Consider the following 24,133-nt stretch of genomic DNA (forward strand, 5'->3'; position numbering starts at 1 on the left):
GCTGAACACATTTCTCAGAAAGCTTTTTCCATTCCAACCACTCCCATTACTCAACTTGACCACGACATTGCAGATGTGCCTCAGCCACTCATGCCTGAATGTTAAGTAAAGCTGAAAGTGAAAGAAAAACAGTGACTGTCATGATGCAGTTCTGAAATGTCAGATAGGAGTAACTTTAACCCCATATGTAGTGTCTTTTAAAATGATCCACCACACTGAAATGCAACAACGAGGGCCTACAAACAAGCTCAACACCTTAGGGAATAACAGATGAGGTTTCTTACTTTCTGTGGAATGAATTACTTTACAATCTGCATTATAAACATAAATATTATGCTCAATGTAAATCTCAAACAGGTTTTGTCAATGCAGTGTAGAGTGCTGGTGGCTTTCTGATAGGCTTCCCTTCACATGCCACAAGTCTTTTCCAATGGCAGTTCAGTGGGCAGTGCTCCCAGCTGAATCCCAGCCTAAATCCTGTGCATCCAAACTGCAGCAGAAGCATTATAGTCTCTCAGGGTTCAGTTTAACATTAGCCACTCGGTGTTGAGTCACAAGACTATAGTTAAATTGAGAAAGTCATGAGAGCAGCTTGGTTAACTCCATCCTGATTATCTTCAGTAAACCTGTTGTGTTAATCCAATGCTTGCCCCTCATCTAAGACACGCACAGTTACAAGTCAACAGTGTCACTGAATCTGTAAAGGATTCTCTTGGTAAACTGTTTCCGAGAGATTAAAACAAACAATAACCCAAATATAATGGATTTTTTTGAGGAATACCTCTTCAGTTTCTCCTGAATCCTCTGAAACATAAAAACAAAATTCCAACACCCTGAATGCTACTTGATTTAAACCACAAGAACCAGGGCTGAAGTCAGAGGAATAACTACTGAGTTGGCCAGTGTTGTTTAATCCATCTCGTTAAATTGAAGACACTCATGATTGAGCTCATTCCATGACACCTTCCTTGCTACCCCACAGAATTGAATACAAAAATACAAACAGATTTGAATTCTCACATCCCAACTTTGGTTAACAACCACTTGATGGTACTATTGCAGAATTCCTAGAAGAACAATGCATAAAGCGCATATCACAGTGTTCTGATAGTTACACAATGGGTGAATGTTTTGTGAAAGCACTGTTTGGACCACAAGAATGCAGGTAGTCTTTAGTGTAAACTGTGAGAGTGACACTATGGAATGTTGAGTCTCTAAGCAATACACTAACATGCTGCAAGTATACAGTGTTAAGTGTAAATTGTGATACCCGTTCTTACATTTGTTCTTGGTGCTTTTCAGAGGTGTCCTGAGCTCTGTTGGCTTCATAAAGGCGTGTGAATGCATTTTTTTTTCATATGTTTCTGTGAGTTCTGTAGCGTGTGAGAGACAAGTTTCCCTTCAAATGGGATGGACAGCAACTGCTGTAACTCACACAGAACAAATGGGGTCAACAGATGCCAAAAAAATCATCCACACTGACTAGAAAGCCAGTTCAAAAGTCATCAGCAAAATACATCCAGCAACTTAAGAGTGACACCAGTAACTCTAAATCCATTTCTGGCCCACACTGTGCCTAGAGTGCTTGGTTAAGGGTAAACCAATGGCAGAAAGGGGCTTAACTCAGCTTTACATTCACTAAACACGCACGTCCCAAAGAGATTTCACTTAAGATACAGTAATGTTATATAAAACCTGTTACCATTTCAATACAAAGTATGCTCCAGCTTCTGGCATTACTCATTCAAAGCTGTCTATTTAAAAACAGTCCATTTTAAGTTAAGTTTGTGGGTAAAGACGACATTTTGTTTATTTTATAGGCTACAAGTTCCATAGCTAAGGGAACAAGTAAAACCACATCTGTTCTTTTAGAAGTCTCCTTGTGTAGCTCTAGTTGTCATGATAAACCAGAAAAATTATTGCCACCAACCAAACCCACCACGAGGGCATTTTACTGATATCGATAAGTAGTCTATACTAAAGAAATGTCAAGTTTGAAACGAAATAAGGCTGCTAATATGGACGAATGCTAACAGGACAAGTGATAACTAATACTTTGAGTGTTGTACCTAAGGATAATGTAAAAAGTAACTGATGCACATTAATGTTATACATTTATCGTATCGTTATCGTGACAATTCAGTCACAATATATTTATGGATTTATCCATATTGCCCAGGTCTATTCAAAGGCCACGAATCCCTTAGCTACTATAAAGTAACAACGAAAATGCCATGTCTCTCTAGCTGTCATTCAGCGACTCATCTTTAACAAAAATAAAAAAATGCAGTGTTAGAAACGGGTATAGATTTCCCTTAAAAATGACCACCTATGCTACAATGAATGACAGTACTACTGCATTCTTGCTTTTCTCCCCTTAAAATTTGCGTTAAATTCTTTAAAACCCACCAAGCAGCAGCAAAAATGAAGTAAACAAAAAGCAATGGGTAAATGGTCAGTAAAACGTATTTACAAATCATACCCATTGTTAAATTGCATATGAAATAACGTCATGTTTAAAAAGCCGTCCCTCTTCAAGCAAGTACCCACACATAGAATAATACCATGATGGAACCTAAGAAAGCCACCAAAATATGCAGATAAATACTCCAAACATCCCCTTTGGACGTCCCTTCAACCTCCATTCTCATGTTCCATTGCTGTGCCCATAGCCAATGTGTGAGTGTGGAGACAGAGCACCTAAATGAGCTCCATCTAGGAGGACGGGACCCTGAGTCTAAACAGGCCCTGTTTCAGCTGCAGACGGAACAGTTTGCAGTTAGCGATGCGCAGGGCTGCACAGCCAGTCTTGCACAGATCAGATGTCAGCATGGGCTTGGTGCGGTGCCACGTCCCCGAGCTGCGACGGAATTCCCTCACATAGTCATAGGTTGTACCTGCGCAGACACACAGACCTTTAGAGATCGATGTATACATTACACAGTGCACGCATACAGTAAGATGTATTTGCCAATGCTTGCCAAGTAGTGGTCATTTACTTCAGGAGTCTGCCTTTAACTCACCAGTGTCTAAGTCTCCCACCACATAGATGCTGGCACCAATGGGGACAGCTCCATACACAAAAGAGGAACTGGTCTGAACACAGAGAGTCTGGTCATCAAGGTACATCCATCTGGACAGAGCGTGATTGGGAAAATAAAAGATTTTTGATCAACTACAAATACAGTAAACAGAGACCACATACATACAGTTGAAGTCGGGAAGTTTACATACCCGTTAGCCAAATACATTTCAACTCAGTTTCACAATTCCTGACATTTAATCATAGTAAAAATTCCCTGTCTTAGGTCAGTTACGATCACCACTTTATTTTAAGAATGCGAAATGTCAGAATAATAGTAGAGAGAATGATTTATTTCAGCTTGTATTCCCAGTGGGTCAGAAGTTTACATACACTCAATTAGTATTTGGTAGCATTGCCTTTAAATTGTTTAACTTGGGTCAAACGTTTCATGTAGCCTTCCACAAGCCTCGCACAACAAGTTGGGTGAATTTTGGCACATTCCTCCTGACAGAGCTGGTGTATCTGAGTCAGGTTTGTAGGCCTCCTTGCTCACACACACTTTTTCAGTTCTGCCCACAAATTTTCTATAGGATTGAGGTCAGGGCTTTGTGATGGCCACTCCAATACCTTGAATTTGTTGTCCTTAAGCCATTTTGCCACAACTTTGGAAGTATGCTTAGGGTCATTGTCCATTTGGAAGACCCATTTGCAAACAAACTTTAACTTCCTGACTGATGTCTTGAGATGTTGCTTCAATATATCCACATCATTTTCCCGCCTCATGATGCCATCTATTTTGTGAAGTTCACCAGTCCCTCCTGCAGCAAAGCACCCCCACAACATGATGCTGCCACCCCCGTGCTTCATGGTTGGGATGGTGTTCTTCGGCTTGCAAGACTCCCCCTTTTTCCTCCAATCATAACGATGGTCATTATGGTCAAACAGTTATATTTTTGTTTCATCAGACCAGAGGATATTTCTCCAAAAAGTATGATCTTTGTCCCCATGTGCAGTTGCAAACCGTAGTCTGGCTTTTTTTATGGCGGTTCTGGAGCAGTGGCTTCTTCCTTGCTGAGCGGCCTTTCAGGTTATGACGATAAGACTCGTTTTACTGTGGATATAGATACTTTTGTACCGGTTTCCTCCAGCATCATCACAAGGTCCTCTGCAGTTAATCTGGGATTGATTTACATTTTTCGCACTAAAGTACGTTCATCTCTAGGAGACAGAATTTTCTGGATTTTTCCAAGCTGTTTAAAGGCACAGTCAACTTAGTGTATGTAAACTTCTGACCCACTGGAATTGTGATACAGTGAATTATAAGTGAAATAATCTGTCTGTAAACAATTGTTGGAAAAATTACTTGTCATGCACAAAGTAGATGTCCTAACCGACTTGCCAAAACTATAGTTTGTTAACAAGAAATTTGTGGAGTGGTTGAAAAACAAGTTTTAATGACTCCAACCTAAGTGCATGTAAACTTCCAACTTCAACTGTACATACATCTTTAGGTAACAAGGATACACCCAGTAAAAAACACATTCTGGCTAAAGCATAAATTCAAATAAGGAAGTACTTGATCAAAGTAACAAGCACTATTATTTACCTTTTCATCTCATCATGGAAAAACTCAGACTTGCAGGTGGTCATGGTGCTGGATTCTGGGTTGTCTGAGTCACGGCTCCTCACCCCTCCAAACACATAGAGTTCCTGACCCACACCACATGCCACTGAGCCAAACCTGAAGGCAGAGACATTCACACCATAACATCAGGGGTCACTCAATGAGACCATATCAATAGCAACACCAACAGTAAACAAATCCATCACAGGGGATTTCTTCATAAATGTTCCATCTAAATGTGGACAATAACAGTGTATTCTATTCTAAAGTCAAACCTGACACACACGTAAAGTATTAGTCCCATGTTTCATGAGCTGAAAGAAAAAAGATCCAACATTTTTCCATACGCACAAAAGGCTTATTTCTCTCAAATTGTGCACAAATTTGTTTACGTCCCTGTTTGAGCTTTTCTCCTTTGCCAAGATAATCCATCCACCTGACAGGTGTGGTATATCAAGAAGCTGAATAAACAGCATGATCATTACACAGGTGCAACTTGTGCTGGGGACAATAAAAGGCTACTCTAAAATGTGCTGTTTTGTCACACCACACAATGCTACAATTGGTATGCCGACTGCAGGAATGTCCATCAGTGCTGTTGCCAGAGAATTTAATGTTTATTTTTCTACCATAAGTCACCGCCGTCATTTCACAGAATTTGGCAGTACGTCCAACTGGCCTCACAACCGCAGACCACGTGTATGGCGTCGTGAGTGCGAGAGGTTTGTCCCATGGTGGCGGTGGGGTTATGGTATGGGCATGCATAAGCTACGGATAACGAACACAATTGCACAGAGATACTGAGGTCCATTGTCATCCCATTCATCCGCCGCCATCACCTCATGTTTCAGCATGATAATGCATGGCCCCTTGTCACAAGGATCTGTACACAATTCCTGGAAGCTGAAAATGTCCCAATTCTTCCATGGCCTGCATACTCAGACATGTCACCCAAGGACATTATTTTGTCCATAGAAATAACATCAAATTGATCAGAAATACAGCGTAGACATTGTTAATGTTGTAAATGACTATTGTAGCTGGAAATGGGTGATTTTTAATGGAATATCTACATAGGCGTACAGACGCCCATTATCAGCAACCATCACTCCTGTGTTCCAATGGCACGTTGTGTTAGCTAATCCAAATCATTTTAAAAGGCTAATTGATCTTTAGAAAACCCTTTTGCAATTATGTTAGCACAGCTGAAAACAGTTGTGCTGATTAAGGAAGCAATAAACCTGGCCTTCTTTAGACTAGTTGAGTATCTGGAGCATCAGCATTTGTGGGTTTGATTACAGGCTCAAAATGGCCAGAAACAAAGACTTCCTTCTGAAACTCGTCAGTCTACTCTTGTTCTGAGAAATGAAGGTACTATTTAATGAAGCTGCCAGTTGAGGACTTGAGGCATTTCTAATTGACCACAAACTTTTAAACGTTAATGAGAGTGTGTGTGGATACACACACACAGTAATTCCAGGGTTTTTCTTTATTTAGTCCAATTTATACATTGTAGAATAATAGAAGACATCAAAACTATGAAATAACACATGTAGTAACTAAAGAAGTGTTAAATCAAAGTATATTTTAGATTCTTCAAAGTAGCCACCCTTTGCCATGAAGACAGCTTTGCACACTCTTAGCACTCTCTCAACCAGCTTCATGAGGGCACCTGGAATGCATTAACAGGTGTGCCTTGTTCATTTGTGGAATTGCTTTCCTTCTTAATGCGTTTGAGCCAATCAGTTGTGTTGTGACAAGGTAGCTGTGGTATACAGAAGATAGGGCTATTTGGTAAAAGATCAAGTCCATATTATGGCAAGAACAGCTCAAATAAGCAACGAGAAACGACAGCCCATCACTACTTTAAGACATGAAGGTCAGTCAACACAACATTTAAAGAACTTCTTCAAGTGCATTCGCAAAAACCCATCAATCGCTATGATTAAACTGGCTCTCATGAGGACCGCCATAAGAACGGAAGATTCGGTTACCTCTGCTGCAGAGGTTAAGTTCATTAGAGTTATCAGCCTCAGAAATTGCAGCCTAAATAAATACTTCAGAGTTTATGTAACAGACACATCTCAACATCAACTGTTAAGAGGAGACTGCGTGAATCAGGCCTTCATGGTCGAATTGCTGCAAAGAAAGCACTACTAATGGACACCAATAAGGAGAGACTTGCTTGGGCCAAGAAATATGAGCAATGGACATTAGACAGGTGGAATTCTGTCCTTTCTTCTGATGAGTACAAAGTTGAGATTTTTGGTTCCAACCGTTGTGTCTTTGTGAGACGCAGAGTAGGTGAACAGATGATCGCCGCATGTGTGGTTCCCACCATGAAGCATGGAGGTGGTGTGGGGATGCTTTTCTGGTGACACTGTCAGTGACTTATTTAGAATTCAAAGCCAGCATGGCTACCACAGCATTCTGCAGCGATACGCCATCCCATCTGGTTTGCGCTTAGTGGGACTATTATTTGTTTTTCAACAGGACAATGATCCAACACAACCCTCCAGGCTGTGTAAGGGCTATTTGACAACAGTGAGTGATGGCATGCTGCATCAGATGACCTGGCCTCCACAATCACCCGACCTCAACCCAATTGAATGGGGTTGGATAGCAGAGTGAAGGAAAAGCAGCCAACAAGTGCTCAGCATATGTGGAAACTCCTTCAAGACTGTTGGAAAAGCATTCCAGGTGAAGCTGGTTGAGATAATGCCAAGAGTATGCAAAGCTGTCATCAAGGCACTTGTTGGTGGCTACTTTGATTTCTCTCAAAGATATTTAGATTAAAAAAATTAAAATGTTACTACGATTCCATAGTTTGATGTAGAAAAATAGTGAAGACAATGTAGAAAATAGTAAAAATAAAGAAAAGCCTTGGCTAGGTGTGTCCAAACTTTTGACAGGAACTATTTTATTTTAACTACTGAGTTGATTCTGTACCTTCTCTCTTTCAAAGGGCAGATTGCAGTCCACTGCTTGGTCTTCGGATCATAGCATTCTACTGAGTCGTACAGCTTTCCATATGACCCACCACCCATGGCATAGATCTTCTTTTTCATGGTGGCATAGCAGCCAATCTGAGGAGAGTTGAGATCATTAGGCAAGTGGTGAGAGATTTGGAGAAGTTGCAATTTGTGAATGTGTTTATAGCAAGCTGGAAGCGCTCATGTCTCACCTTGCGGACCATTGTCATGCTGGTTTGGGTTGTCCAGGTGTTAAAGTGAGGGTCGAAAACCTCCACAGTCAGGAGCTCTATGTCCTCATCCTCTCCTCCCAAAACATAGATCATCCCATCCAGCTCTGCAACACCAAAGTTCTGCCTAGCCTGACCAAACAAAGAGCAGAAGCCTTTAATAATACTGGGCAATACTGACCCCTGGTGGCATTACTCAACGATAACGCTTTAGAAGGATAGATAAGAACATGACTACCAGTGAGTAGCCTATACAAGTAAAAAGGATACATGGAACGTTTGATAGATTAAATAACTTGGTTCAGTGAAAGACATTTGGTCTATATAACCAATTTTAGTAACAACTTCAAAATGACATCACTTGAAATGTCTATGAAACAAGTGGGTTGAATGTTGCTACTGACAGGTTGGAAGGATTGCAAAGAAAACATTTAAAAAAAGTAGTTTCTATGTTGTGTGGAGTATTATACAATGGGTGGGTCCAATCCTGAATGCCGATTGGTTAAAACTGCATTCCAGAAGGTGTCAATTTCACAAGTTACCACCGCCCAAATCTATGACTTTAAAATTCCTATTTACTCTGGTCCATCTCACTGCGCAATCCACAGTCTCATCAGCCCAGCCAGGCAATTTCTAAACTTGATCTCCACTATAAAAGCATCTAGACATTCTCACGTTTCTTTTATACTAACATTTAGTTTTCAACAGCGGAGATTTGTATAAACCTTGCCGTCTGCCTCTCCGACATTTGCAACATAGGTTTCAATATTCAAATTTGATCTCCAGCCATCCTATAGTAATGAACGTGTCGGGATTCGGGATGAGCCAGACAGGCACCGTTTCTCAGCCAGTCGAAATCATGAATCAGCTGGCATCATTCTTATGGATGTGTCCAAATAAATGTCACTAGAAAACAGCACAAATGCAAATTAAGCTACTATTGTTATTCTGGCTACACTGTTTGACGTGACTAAGTTAGCCATAGTTGGCTAGCTAGCAAGCAAGGGATATGAATGTTGCCAGCCAGTATGGCAATGGAACATTTAGAAGGAATAACTGGGTTGCGTTCATAGATACAGAGTAAAAATACTGAACGACTAGGTCACGTCTAAGGCAAACGAACAACCAGCCGGCTTAGGTAGCAGCCCTAGATTTGTGTCGGAACTATATCTTGTGGAAGGATGAAATAGCATGAATAAAACCAACATGTGAAAATATGTCAATCATATGAATATGTTGGTAACCCCATTGTATAAAAAAATGATAATGCCTTCAAAGGCAGTGTTTGGAGGATATATTGGCATGGTTTGCCGGCCCTCGACAAAACACCACCAGTGCCAATATATCCTCCAAACACCGGCTTCGAGGGCATTATCAATTAAGTAAAATACCTGTTTCATGGAAGGAATGGGGGTCCAGGTGTTTGTGTCTGGGTCATATTTCTCCCCACTGCTCAGGACCATCTTAGTTTCATCCATACCACCCATCACAAAGAGGTAGCCCTCTGAGAGGACAAAGAATGGTGTTAATTCATGGTTGATCCCTTACACTGGGTTGGGTTTGACTTACATGAGAATTGTGGGATCCATAATTATAAGCTGCCATGAAGCCTGCACCGTGTATACGTACAGTACCAGTCAAGACTGGACACACCTACTCATTTTTTATTTTCTACATTGTAGAATAGTGAAGACATCAAAACTATGAAATAACACACAAAAATATCAAACTCAACATGTAAAGTATTAGTCCCATGGTTCATGAGCTGAAATAAAAGATCCCCAGAATTTCCCATAAGCACAAAAGGCAAATTTTTCACATTTTGTGCACAAATCTATTATACATCCCTGTTAGTGAGCATTTCTCCTTTGCCAAGATAATCCATCCACCTTGATCGGTGTGGCATATCAAGAAGCTGATTAAACAGCATGATCATTACACAGGTGCAACTTGTGCTCGGGACAATAAAAGGCCACTCTAAAATGTGCAGTTGTCACAACACAATGCCACAGACATCTCAAATTTTGAGGGAGTGTGCAATTGGCATGCCGACTGCAGGAATGTCCACCAAAACTGTTGCCAGAGAATGTAATGTTTATTTCTCCATCATAGCCGCCTCCAACATCATTTTACAAAATTTGGCAGTAAGTTCAACCGGCCTCACAACTGCAGACCACATGTATGGCGTTGTGAGTGCGAGAGGTTTTGTGATGTCAACATTGTGATTAGTGTCCCTTGGTGGCAGTAGGGTTATGGTATGGGCAGGCATAATCTATGGATAACGAACAACTGCATTTTATCGATGGCAATTTGAATGCACAAAGATACCTTGAGACCCATTATCTTCCCATTCATCCGCCACCATCACCTTATGCTTCAGCATGATAAACGCACGGCCCCTTGTCGCAAGCATCTGTACACAGTTCTTGGAAGCTGAAAATGTCCTAGATCTTCCATGGGCTGCATACTCACTAGACATGCCACCCATTGAGCAAGTTTGGGATGCTCTGGATCGACAGCTTGATCCAGTTTCCGGCAATAAAAATCGAATACATTTTAGAAAAAAGCTGTAACAATGTGGAAGAAGGGATCGAAATACTTTCAGAACGCACTGCATTTACTGTGTGTGTGTACAGTACCAGTCAAACAGTTGGACACCTACTCATTCCAGGGTTTTTGTTATTTTTAATATTTTATACATTGTAGAATAGTGAAGACATCAAAACTATGAAATAACATATGGAATCATGTAGTAACCAAAGAAGTGTTAAACAAATCAAAATATATTTTGTGGATTATCTTTCCTTCTTAATGCATTTGAGCCAATCAGTTGTTTGTGACAAGGTAGGGGGGGTATACAGAAGATAGGGCTATTTGGTAAAAGACCAAGTCCATATTATGGCAAGAACAGCTCAAATAAGCAACAAGAAACAGTTCATCATTACTTTAAGACATGAAGGTCAGCCAATACGGAACATTACAAGAACTTTGAATGTTTCTTCAAGTGCAGTTACAAAAAACATCAAGCACTGATGAAGACACGGGCTCTCATGAGGACTGCCAAAGGAAAGGAAGACCCAGAGTTACCTCTGCTGCAGAGGATAAGTTCATTAGAGAGTTACCAGCCTCAGAAATTGCAGCCCAAATAAATGCTTCACAGTTCAAGTAACATACATTAACTGTTCAGAGGAGACTGCATGAGTCAGGCCTTCATGGTTGAATTGCTGCATAGAAACCACTACTAAAGGACACCAATAATAAGAAGAGACTTGCTTAAGCCAAGAAACACGAGCAATGGACATTAAACAGGTGGAAATCTGTTCTTTGGTCTGATGAGTCCAAATTTGAATTTTTTAGTTACAACCGCCGTGTCTTTGTGAGACGCGGAGTAGGTGAACAGATAATCTCTGCATGTTTGGTTCCCACCGTGAAGCATGGCGGAGGTGGTGTGATGGTGCTTTGCTGGTGACAATGTTGGTGATTTATTTAGAATTCAAGGCACACTTAATCAGCATGGCTACCACAGCATTCTGCAGTGATACACCCTCTGATTAGCGCTTTGTGGGACGATCACCTGACCTCAACCCAATTGAGATTGTTTGGGATGAGTTGGAATGCAGAGTGAAGGAAAAGCAGCCAACAAGTGCTCAGCATGTGGGAACTCCTTCAAGACTTTTGGAAAAGCTTTTCAGGTGAAGATGGTTGAGAGAATGCCAAGAGTGTGCAAAGCTGTCAAAGGCAAAGAGTGGCTAATGAAGAATCTCAAATATATTTTGATTTATTTAACACTTTTTTGGTTACTACATGATTGCATGTGTTATTTCATAGTTTTGAAATCTTCATTATTATTCTACAATGTAGAAAATAGTAAAAATAAAGAAAAACCCTTGAATGAGTAGGTGTCCAAACTTTTGACTGGTATTGTAAAAATAAAAACTAGGTCTGGATTCAATACCAACCTGCAGCCAGCACCCCATGCCCTATTCGGCCAATGCTCATTGGTTCCAGCTCGATCCACAGCTGACGGTTTGGATCATAGAGCGGACACATGCAGCGTGCCATGGCTGACGGCTTCCTCGTTCTAAACAGGAACCAGAGAACAGGAAGTCAATTGAGTTATATCCTGTTGGTTTTATCTGACACACTGGCTCCCTCTCTAACCTCATCCTCTCTCTGTGTCACCATAAAACAAACTTTACTTAGTTGTTTTACATCTCAAATCTCTCGGTATATCAACCACACTATTCTTACGGTCCTCAATAAATTCTCATCTTGCTTGTCATAACTTTCAGTTCTCTGAATGTTTTGCAAGAACTTCCATTGCAAACTGTTTAACAAGCATACTCACACAAAACCACAGCAATCTGCAAAATTAGAATTAATGCGTTACGGCCACATTGTATGATTCATATACACATTCAACAGAACGTAGACATCTTACGCCTGTACATCCTCCCAGAGTAAGAGTCAGCAAATACTCACCCTCTCTCCTCCCCCCCTACAGTGACGATGCACTCCGAGTATCCACGAGGTTTGAAGGCAGCTAGAAGAGCCTCGCCCTGCAGTGCAGCACCCCCCAGTGGAGCGTTGCAGTACTCCCTGATCACCTCCCTCATCAGGGGCTCTCCCAACACCTGCTCCCTCAGGTAACCTTGGTCCAGGCCCTGGATCCACACTGATGACATTGCCTCTTTCATGTGCACCTGGGGGAGGATCAGAAATAGGTTACTCGGGATGAGCTGAGATGCAAATAGTGTGCGAAAAACAGTCTTCAAATGATGTAGTAGTCTCTGAACATAATTGTAGTTGTAATTCTACTTTTGTAGCCATCAAATACTAGAGGTTGTTTTCTGACAGACAGAAACAAGGGCAGAACCACCACACCCCTAGTAGTAACACAAGGTCCTCACCCTCCGTTCCTCCAGGTCATGACCGAGCCAGCGCACCACAGCCTCCAGGACATGCTTCTCATTGCCCACGTTGAGCTTCTCCATGGACAGGATCTCACACAGCCGGTCTGGGGGTAACTCCCTGAACTCGTCCGTGGCAGCCACATCACGGAAATGTGTCTGGAGGAAGTCTGTGGCAACATGGTGAACATGGTGCAGACAGTAATGTAGAGAGAAGAGCCGGATCCCAATGCAGTTCTCTGCAGCAATGCAGCTCTCTAGGAACTGGCAGCACAGGGACTTCAAGTCTGTCAGAAGCAGCAGGTCAGCAGCCTGAACCATGTCCTGAATGGTGTCCTCACTCAGACTGATCTACACACAGATAACAATGAGCAGGATGGAAGGATGAGTTTAAGATCAGGGTTGTTCAAGTAGGGAACAGAAGATTCAAAAACTAAGCTACAAATAGGAATATGGATTCCCTCAAGAGTTAGGAAGTACAGGACAATATTGTTATAGGCAATTTAAAAGCCAGTAAAATAATCCCATTTATGTTCACATTATTCTAGGCCCATTTACAGTATTGCACACTACTCACCTCCCCACTAAAGATGTAGTCCAGGATCTGCTTCATGATAGTGACAGAGATACCCTGGAGCTCAATGGTGTACATGGATCCATCTTCCTTTGGAGGGTTGTAGTTCAGTTTTGTTCTATGGAATATGTCAGAATACGGTATGTGTCGCATTCTAGTATTTCTTAATTCCTTTTTGTTTGGTTTTGAGTGTATTGTTAGGTATTACTGCACTGTTGGAGCAAGGAACATAAGCATTTCTCTACACCCACTGTAACGTCTGCAAAATATGTGTACTCAACCAATAAAATTTGATCAGCATGACAGGTAAAATAACTGACAGTCTACCAGCATCGAGTGGGACACTGCGGGAGACACCCTGTTGACAGCTGGAAACTATGTCACATCCCCAGCCTTATCAAAGTTATAATAACCATGGAATGGATTTCATCCATTGCAACAGTTCTGCTTGCGACAAAGGTAAAGCAAGACATAACTGATTACCTGATGTATGGACTAGCCGCAGCCAAAATGTTTTTCTGGACTGGAATCTTTTCCCCGTCCAGTACTAACACTGCGTCTTGGAAGCATTGTTCTTGCCAAAAGGAGCGAAGGGCCTTGAGAAGTTTCTGAGAGTGTTGAGGGTCTGACACCACCGAACCTGCAACGCTAACCTCGGACTCAGTACTGGACATTGTGTCCCTACAGAGAAAAAAACATGTCATTAGCACACCAGTCCGGCTTGCGAACTAGGAATAAAGCAATGTATCATGCCAGAATTACCTTCAGGCAGAATTAGCCTACGTAGGCTAGGCTAACGTCAGCATGCAAAATTAGCCAGTTGCCTATAAGAAATTGGACTGGATTTTGGGCTGAATATTAAGTGACATAGGTAGTTAATAATCTAACGTTATACTTGGCAGGGTCAAACATTTCAATACAACCAGACAGACTCGTGTGACATGCATAACCATAATAGTACGCTACTTTACCTAGTTCGCTACCTAACTAGATATAAACAATAACAGGGAGCGTCCCAAATGGAATGACATAGTCATTGGCTTCGTCCCACTTCACTGTAGCCTACCTTGCATGGGGAACAATACACACAAGTCAGAAGCAGAACGCGAGGTGGGAAAAAAAAAACGACTTTAGCACACTTTTTCCATTTCGCAAGCCAGGCTCCGTTAAAATACTTCTACAGTCCTTCCCCTGGAACAATCACAGATCTGAGAGAAATATGGATACGTGGCAACATTGTTTTCCGCTTTCATACAGTTTAGTGTATGCACGAGGAAGAAAGGGTGGATACATCTTCAAAGTAATCGAACACAGCCCCCATTGTGCTGTATTTTGGACGCACGGATGTTACGCCCACAATCTATACGTGATATACGTCATTCTCCCGCGACTAGTGTTTTTTGTTTTCTCTTTACTGGTTTACTATGTAGGACCAAACCTGTCATAATTATAAATATCAATAAAGTCGACTAATGAATGAGCAAGGAAATACAAAAATACTGACTAAAATTAACAAACATTCTCTACATATCTGTATGTATTTTATTATTTATTTAAACTTTAATTCATTTTTAGCCATTTCTGTATTTCTTAATCCAATATGATAATGAGGGGGTGTTAATAAAACATCTGTGTCAATCAAACACCTTATTTGTAGTGTCTAACACTTGAAAAACTAAAAGGAGAGCGACACACTCTAGGAGCTCAGATGCAATAATTTAATAACCTAATATCCAACGTTGACAGACAAGCGGTCTTCATCAGGGTATAACACAGCATTGGTTGATCAATGTCACAGTGCCTTGCGCAATTGCTGTTGCACGCCCCTATGTGAAGCTAGCCACAAAAAGGATTAGCCACAATAGTACAACTTGCAGTTCACAGCCATCCAACAATCTAAATTTGATTCCCTCAATCTCACACAAATTATCAATGAACCTACCTGGTACAACCCCAAATCCGTAAACACGAGCACCCTCACAGATATCATCCTAACCAACTTGTTCTCCAAATACACTTGTTTTCAACCAAGATCTCAGCGATCACTGCCTCATTGCCTGCATCCGTAATGGGTCTGCGGTCAAACGACCACCCCTCATCACTGTCAAACGCTCCCTAAAACACTTCAGTGAGCAGGTCTTTCTAATCGACCTGGCCCGGGTATCCTGGAAGGATATTGACCTCATCCCGTCAGTAGAGGATGCCTGGTTATTCTTTAAAAGTGCCTTCATCACCATCTTAAATAAGCATGCCCCATTCAAAAAAGTTTAGAACCAGGAACAGATATAGCCCTTGGTTCACTCCAGAGCTGACTGCCCTTGACCAGAACAAAAACATCATGTGGCGTACTGAATTAGCATCGAATAGCCCCCGTGATATGCAACTTTTCAGGGAAGTTAAGAACCAATATACACAGGCAGTTAGGAAAGCTAACGCTAGCTTTTTCAAACAGAAATTTGCATCCTGTAGCACAAACTCAAAAAAGTTCTGGGACACTGTAAAGTCCATGGAGAATAAGAGCACCTCCTCCCAGCTGCCCACTGCACTGAGGCTAGGAAACACTCACCACCGATAAATCCACTATAATTGAGAATTTCAATAAGCATTTTTCTACGGCTGGCCATGCTTTCCACCTGGCTACCCATACCCCGGTCAACTGCCCTGCACCCCCCACAGCAACTCACCCAAGCCTCTTCCATTTCTCCTTCACCCAAATAGCTGATGTTCTGAAAGAGCTGCAAAATCTGGAACCCTACAAATCAGCCGGTCTAGACAATCTGGACCCTCTCTTTCTAAAATTATCTGACGAAATTGTTGCAACCCCTATTACTAGCCTGTTCAACATCTTTTTCTTATCATCTGAGATTCCCAAAGATTGGAAAGCTGCCGCGATCATCCCCCTCTTCAAAGGGGGAGACACTCTAGACCCAAACTGCTACAGACCTATATCTATCCTACCCTGCCTTTCTAAGGTCTTCGAAAGCCAAGTTACCAAACAGATTACCAACCATTTTGATTCCCACCGTACCTTCTCCGCTATGCAATCTGGTTTCAGAGCTGGTCACGGGTGCACCTCAGCCACGCTCAAGGTCCTAAACAATTTCATAACCGCCATTGATAAGACACATTACTGTGCAGCCATATTCATCGACCTGGCCAAGGCTTTCGACTCTGTCAATCACCACATTCTTATCGGCAGACTTAACAGCCTTGGTTTCTCAAATGACTGCCTCGCTTGGTTCATCAAGTACTTCTCTGATAGAGTTCAGTGTGTCAAATCGGAGGGCCTGTTGTCCGGACCTCTGGCAGTCTCTATGGGGGTGCCACAGGGTTCAATTCTCGGGCCGACTCTCTTCTCTGTATACATCAATGATGTCGCTCTTGCTGCTGGTGATTCTCTGATCCACCTCTACGCAGACACCATTCTGTATACTTCTGGCCCTTCTTTGCACACGGTGTTAACTAACCTCCAGACGAGCTTCAATGCCATACAACTCTCCTTCCATGGCCTCTAACTGCAAGTAAAACTAAATGCATGCTCTTCAACCGATTGCTGACCGCACCTGCCCGCCCATCCAGCATCACTACTCTGGAAGGTTCTGACTTAGAATATGTGGACAACTTCAAATACCTAGCTGTCTGGCTAGACTGTAAACCCTCCTTCCAGACTCACATTAAGCATCTCCAATCCAAAATTAAATCTAGAATCAGCTTCCTATTTCGCAACAAAGCATCATTCACTCATGCTGCCAAACATACCCTCGTAAAACTGACCAACCTACCGATCCTCAACTTCGGCAATGTCATTTGCAAAATAGCTTCCAACACTCTAATCAACAAATTGGATGTAGTCTATCACAGTGCCATCCATTTCGTCACCAAAGCCCCATATACTACCCACCACTGCGACCTGTACGCTCTTGTTGGCTGGCCCTCGCTTCATACTCGTCGCCAAACCCACTGGCTCCAGGTCATCTACAAGTCTTTGCTAGGTAAAGCTCCGCCTTATCTCAGCTCACTGGTCACCATAGCAGCACCCACCCGTAGCATGCGCTCCAGCAGGTATATCTCATTGGTCACCCCCAAAGCCAATTCCTACTTTGGCCGCCTTTCCTTCCAGTTCTCTGCTGCCAATGACTGGAACGAACTGCAAAAATCACTGAAGCTGGAGACTCTTATCTCCCTCACTAGCTTTAAGCACCAGCTGTCAGAGCAGTTCACAGATCACTGCACCTGTACATAGCCCATCTGTAAATAGCCCATCCAACTACCTCATCCCCATACTGTATTTATTTATATTACTCATTTGCACCCCAGTATCTCTACTTGCACATTCATATTCTGCACATCTACCATTCCAGTGTTTAATTGCTATATTGTAATTACTTCGCCACCATGGCCTATTTATTGCCTTACCGCCCTTATCTTACCTCATTTGCACACACTGTACAGCGGGGGGAAAAAGTATTTGATCCCCTGCTGATTTTGTACGTTTGCCCACTTACAAAGAAATGATCAGTCTATAATTTTAATAGTAGATTTATTTGAACAGTGACAGACAGAATAACAACAAAAAAATCCAGAAAAACACATGTCAAATATGTTATAAAAGGATTTGCATTTTAATGAGGGAAATAAGTATTTGACCCCTCTGCAAAACATGACTTAGTACTTGGTGGCAAAACCCTTGTTGGCAATCACAGAGGTCAGACGTTTCTTGTAGTTGGCCACCAGGTTTGCACACATCTCAGGAGGGATTTTGTCCCACTCCTCTTTGCAGATCTTCTCCAAGTCATTAAGGTTTCGAGGTTGACGTTTGGCAACTCGAACCTTCAGCTCCCTCCACAGATTTTCTATGGGATTAAGGTCTGGAGACTGGCTAGGACCTTAATGTGCTTCTTCTTGAGCCACTCCTTTGTTGCCTTGGCCGTGTGTTTTGGATCATTGTCATGCTGGAATACCCATCCACGACCCATTTTCAATGCCCTGGCTGAGTGAAGGAGGTTCTCACCCAAGATTTGACAGTACATGGCCCCGTCCATCGTCCCTTTGATGCGGTGAAGTTGTCCTGTCCCCTTAGCAGAAAAACACCCCCAAAGCATAATGTTTCCACCTCCATTAGCGTCTGGGCTCTTATTGCAGGACTTTAACTGTGGGAAATCGCCTCACTATTCAGCCTATTGTACGTATTGAACATTCATAGCGCAATGTACAGCTTTACCTATGGATCTTGGGTCCATGAAATGGGGTATCAGTACAGAACACAACTGTTTAGTGTTTACACAAATATTAGCGTCGTAACTCTTATTCCAGGACTTCAACATCACTGTGAAATGAGCCACATTAGCTCACCAGTCAACCTACTGTGTATTGAAGATTCATATTGCAATGTACAGCTTTACCTATGGATCTTGGGTATCAGCCTACTCAGTGACATCCAGAGAACACAACTGTGAAGAGTTTACAAATATGAACATTGTACTGTAGCTCATTTTGCAGGACTTTCACTGTGGGAAATCACATTGCAATATGAATGTTCAATTCACACAAAATGCTGAATAATGTTGCTCATAATCAATGTTCCCTCAATTTTTTTTAGGCACTGAGCAAATTTCAGGTCTGCTGAGAGCAAACTTGAACATTTGCACAGAATTTTGACACTTCCATCACATGTTCACTGTGAACACTGATGCTGTTCCCACTTTAAGTTAGTTTTAACAGTAGCCAAGTAGGCTACTGTGGCTATTTGATTATCTGGCCTACCAGAATGGCTTACCATTTTGTAAATTCAAACTGACCCCCTGCAACTGGACACAGACATTTTATGAGACTCATGTTTCCCTGAATCAAGGGCGAAGACGGCGTCGCTAAGGTGGGTGGAATATTCTCTGTGCTACACCAAACATTACCTACAGTTGAAGTCGAAAGTTTACATACACCTTAGACAAATACATTTAAAAACTCAGTTTTTCACAATTCCTGAAATTTAATCCTAGTAAAAATTCCCTGTCTTAGGTCAGTTAGGATCACCACTTGATTTTAAGAATGTGAAATGTCAGAATAATAGTAGAGAATTATTTATTTCAGATTTTCTTTCTTTCATCACATTCCCAGTGGGTCAGACGTTTACATGCACTCAATTAGTATTTGGTAGAATTGCCTTTAAAATGTTTAACTTTGGGTCAAATGTTTCAGGTAGCCTTCCACAAGCTTCCTATAATAAGTTAGGTGAATTCTGGCCCATTCCTCCTGACAGAGCTGGTGTAACTGAGTCAGATTTGTAGGCACCTTGCTCGCACACGCTTTTTCAGTTCTGCCCACACATTTTCTATTGGATTGAGGTCAGGGCTTTGTGGTGGCCACTCCGATACCTTGACATTGTTGTCCTTAGGCCATTTTGCCACAACTTTGGAAGTATGCTTGGGGTCATTGTCCATTTGGAGCCCCATTTGCAACCAAGCTTTAACTTCCTGACTGATGTCTTGAGATGTTGCTTCAATATATCCACATCATTTTCCTTCCTCAAGAAACCATCTATTTTGTGAAGTGCACCAGTCCCTCCTGCAGCAAAGCACCCCCACAACATGATGCTACCACCCCCGTGCTTCACGGTTGGGATGGTGTTCTTCTGCTTGCAAGCATCCCCCTTTTTCCTCCAAACATAACAATGGTCATTATGGCCAAACAGTTCTATTTTTGTTTCATCAGACCAGAGGATATTTCTCCAAAAAGTACGATCTTTGTCCCCATGTGCAGTTGCAAACCTTAGTCTGGCTTTTTTATGGCAATTTTGGAGCAGTGGCTTCTTCCTTGCTGAGCGACCTTTCAGGTTATATCGATATAGGACTCGTTTTACTGTGGTTATAGATACTTTTGTACCCGTTTCCCCCAGCATCTTCACAAGGTCCTTTGCTTTTCTGGGATTGATTTGCACTTTTTGCACTAAAGTACATTCATCTCTAGGAGACAGAACGCGTCTCCTTCCTGAGCAGTATGACAGCGGCATGGTCCCGTGGTGTTTATACTTGCGTACTATTGTTTGTACAGATGAACGTGGTACCTTCAGGAGTTTGGACATTACTCCCAAGGACGAACCAGACTTGTGGAGGTCTACAAATATTTTTTCTGAGGTCTTGGCTGATTTCTTTTGATTTTCCCATGATGTCAAGCAAAAAGGCACTGAGTTTGAAGGTAGGCCTTGAAATGCATCCACAGGTACACCTCCAATTGACTCAAATTATGTCAATTATCCTATCAGAAGCTTTTAAAGCCATGACATAATTTACCGGAATTTTCCAAGCTGTTTTAAAGGCACAGTACACTTAGTGTATGTAAACTTCTGACCCACTGGAATTGTGATACAGTGAAATAATCTGTCTGTAAACAATTGTTTGAAACATTACTTGTGTCCTGAAGTAGATGTCCTAACCGACTATAGTTTGTTAACAAGAAATTTGTGGAGTGGTTGAAAAACGACTTTTAATGACTCCAACCTAAGTGTATGTAAACTTCCGACTTCAACTGTATCCTGTAACTCCCAGTAATGTACCCCATAAATCAGTTAATTGGTTAAATCACATTATCCGGTGTAACAATCTGTAGCTAAGAGAACTGGTGATCAGCAGATGGGAGAGATGGTCATGAAATTGCCATTCCAAAGAAACATACAGTAAGTTCAGGAAATACTTGTAAAGCTGTGGAAGGAGTGTTGTCATGATCAACCTGCCATTCAGCTCACGAGTACTCTGCTTGAAATCCAGCATAATGTCAAGGGATACAGTTCTGCTACAATGACACACGCAGGCAAAGGAATCCTGTTTCTGTATCTAGAATCCACTCCAGGAAGAAGCCCAGGCACCACACAGTATTTTTCTGTAAGATTAACTAAAATATTTATACAGTTTGAACAACAGTTGAACCATGCCAGCATAACATCAACATTAGGATTGACGAGTTGAACATGCATACATGTGCACAGGCACAGAGATTACATTGACAACAATATCTAGCCTAATAGAAAGATATGGCATAACCATCAACCTTTGCACAGTGACCAAGACTGTACAAATGAGCCTAGGTAGGAAGGCAGACCGTATCTACCTACAGCCATGTCTATCAGGCATGCTTATCTTGCATCACACCTATCATTTTGTGAGATTGAAATGCACAGCCATAATCATAAACATTGTCAACCCTCAAATTATTTTACATAGCTAGCTAGTATAATTGTTTACAGTGGCTGATGTTACACATTTGCGAACAAGTTACAAATGTGAGGCGTGGTGCATAACAAGTTAGAGGGGCCAGGCTAACCAACTCCAGTCGTGCTAACGTTTGCTGGTAAACCTAGCTTTAGTTGGCTGGTTCTAACATTGTAGCTTGCTGTTTAGTAGCTAGCCATATCTACGACTAAAAAGCGAAAAGGTTTTAAAATCGAGAAACAAAAGAGCTCCGATTGTAAAACCTCTTCTATTTTTAGTCATAGATATGGCTACCGGTAGTTGTTTGCTAGCTATAGCACCTAGGTAGCTAAGTTAGCAAACAGAACAATTATTTGATTTCCCCCTACTGTAACACAGTATTATGTTAGCCAGCAATACATAATATGGGTTTCAGTAGATAAACTAAATTAACCAGATGGCTTGCAGGAAAAATAATTTTCTTAGCGAGCCACCACAGGAGGTTGGTGGTACCTTAATTGTGGAGGAAGGGCTCATGGTAATGGCTGGAACGGAATGGGATCAAACACATGAGTTCCATGTAGTTGATGCCATTAAATTTGCGCCGTTCCAGCCATTACCATGAGCCGTCCTCCCCTCATCAGCCTCCCCTGCTAGGTACTGTAGTGTCACGTGCCCTCTTGGTGCTGGCATCGGCTGTAGCTCAGCTTCTAACGTTATGTTAGCTAAATCCAACTCTTTGTTTTAAATCCTCTTCGCTACATCCCGGTTGAAACATATGGTTGAATGTCGTGTTGATGAGAGTAATCATTGGAAGCCATTGCGTCTGGACAATTCTTTCAGTTTTGCCCAAAGGATTGTTGTTAGTGTCCGTCTCCTTTTCAAGAAAGCCCGCTTTGGGGGAGGGACAGGGGCCAGAGTATGAAGCACCGCCCAACACAAGTTGTAGTCTTTCAGAGACTGGAAAAAATGTCTGCTTGTATATGTAGCAATGACTCCGTCGATAGGAACATTGCTGAAAGACGTCCAATGGCTCTAAGGACAACCATATTTATACCCACAAAAACGTATAGTATGATCAGTATAACCTAGACCCTTCGAAATGCCACAAAGCAGGACTACATACATTTTGATTACCCCCATCAATACACTGGAAGCCGTCATAGGGTTTATCATTCCGCACGCGAAGCCCTGACCTGCCTTTCTCCTGGGTAGTTATCTCACTGTCCTAGAAATGCCTCAGACATGATGAAAACAAGCCCAGATTCCCCCAGGGTAAAATTCCTCTTCAAGGTGCCACCAACCTTCTGTGCTGGGAGTACAGCAACAGTTCGCTCACTCTGTCTCGCAGCCATTCTGTCAACATGTATTGTAAGTAACCACTCAAATTCATACAAACTGCTACAGACGCAGTCACTGACATATATTCACTTTGTCTTCTTGTCTCATTCTTCAATCTTGTCTGGGATATATATTTTAGTTGACACCTGTGTAATGTATCTGATGGACATGAATAAAAATGTAGTCACCCTGGACATACTTGCATTTAATTTAGACCTTTTGAATCATAAGCTCCAAGTCTGTGTTTAAGTTACAACATAAGTTAGTGTGAAGCCCTACATGCTATGAAAAAGTTATGTCATCTAACAAAATTAGTTTATACAACACTTTATTGCATTTGGTCATCCCAAAATGTGGCCTTTTGAAAGCCTTAATAGTTGCATCCTTCCACAGGGAACTGTTTACAGATACTGTAGCTGACAACAGGGTGGCAGGTGCTGCTCTGAGTTCCATAGCCTAGCAGACTCACCTGGGGATAGGGGAATGTATATGTTAGTTTTGATAAATGTCTGGGAGACTTTTACAGGGAGGAGAGAGCATGAGTTTTGACATGAGTATAGTAAATCCAATCCAACAAGTGGCCCTGGATAATATGCTATGTTGTCACACAGGCAGACTGCCATAGTGAAGTAGGTTTATAGTGCATCAAGTATACTATAATGAGTGTAGCTTACTTCTCTGTGCTCTGGAGAGATCGCAGGTAGTCAGAAAGCTCCAGATGTTCTTGGACCAGTCTGTTTTAGTAGCACCTGGAGAGACGGGGAGGTAGAGAATACTAGAAAGAGAGAGCCCTGACCTCCCACTGGCCCACAGCCTCCTCCCTAGTATCATGCAATGTAAAGGAAAACAATTTCATGACTTACTGATACAGAGTGCTCAATGATCCTGCTGCTCAAAAGCCTCAATCTGGTATCTGTATTTTGAATTAATGTATCAGTTTGCCTAATTCACATTCATGTCTGTAAATGCAATAGATCTGATTAAAAGTATACATGTCATTTTGTGATAATGGCTATGACAAATTACATGGCATACATGTGAATTTATACAGAGCTAATATACACTGCTCAAAAAAATAAAGGGAACACTAAAATAATACATCCTAGATCTGAATGAATGAAATAATCTTATTAAATACTTTTCTTTACATAGTTCAATGTGCTGACAACAAAATCACACAAAAATAATCAACGGAAATCCAATTTATCAACCCATGGAGGTCTGGATTTGGAGTCACACTCAAAATTAAAGTGGAAAACCACACTACAGGCTGATCC

The 24,133-nt window shown here is 41.8% G+C and overlaps 1 protein-coding gene across 4 annotated transcripts; it reads right to left on the reverse strand.

Moving 5' to 3' along the window:
* Positions 1 to 875: 875 nt before the first annotated feature.
* Positions 876 to 23,842, reverse strand: LOC106560888 (gigaxonin). Of its 4 annotated transcripts, none has more exons than XM_014124284.2 (12): positions 23,531 to 23,842; positions 13,819 to 14,016; positions 13,339 to 13,453; positions 12,762 to 13,112; positions 12,334 to 12,554; positions 11,811 to 11,932; positions 9,243 to 9,355; positions 7,834 to 7,983; positions 7,599 to 7,735; positions 4,632 to 4,766; positions 3,024 to 3,133; positions 876 to 2,897 (listed from the first exon to the last, which is right to left on the reverse strand). In XM_014124284.2, the coding sequence occupies exons 2-12, from the start codon at positions 14,007 to 14,009 to the stop codon at positions 2,716 to 2,718; spliced, it is 1,827 nt and encodes a 608-aa protein (XP_013979759.1). In that variant the 5' UTR covers positions 14,010 to 14,016; positions 23,531 to 23,842; the 3' UTR covers positions 876 to 2,715. The 4 variants fall into 4 exon arrangements, with proteins under 4 accessions (XP_013979759.1, XP_013979757.1, XP_013979756.1 ...); XM_014124282.2 differs by lacking the exon at positions 23,531 to 23,842 and adding an exon at positions 14,402 to 14,691; XM_014124281.2 differs by lacking the exon at positions 23,531 to 23,842 and adding an exon at positions 14,307 to 14,408.
* Positions 23,843 to 24,133: the final 291 nt, after the last annotated feature.

Source organism: Salmo salar, chromosome ssa10 (genome assembly GCF_905237065.1).
Source record: "Salmo salar chromosome ssa10, Ssal_v3.1, whole genome shotgun sequence".
Taxonomy (NCBI): domain Eukaryota; kingdom Metazoa; phylum Chordata; class Actinopteri; order Salmoniformes; family Salmonidae; genus Salmo; species Salmo salar.

What these genes read in the sequence shown, in the direction of transcription:
- LOC106560888 (XM_014124284.2), bottom strand. Translation starts at nt 14,009, where the DNA reads ATGTCCAGTACTGAGTCCGAGGTTAGCGTTGCAGGTTCGGTGGTGTCA. An exon ending in GCATGGGGTGCTGGCTGCAG is followed by an intron (nt 9,356 to 11,810) that starts GTTGGTATTGAA and finishes TTGTCCTCTCAG; the next exon opens with AGGGCTACCTCTTTGTGATG. An exon ending in GGTGGGAGACTTAGACACTG is followed by an intron (nt 2,898 to 3,023) that starts GTGAGTTAAAGG and finishes GTGTCTGCGCAG; the next exon opens with GTACAACCTATGACTATGTG.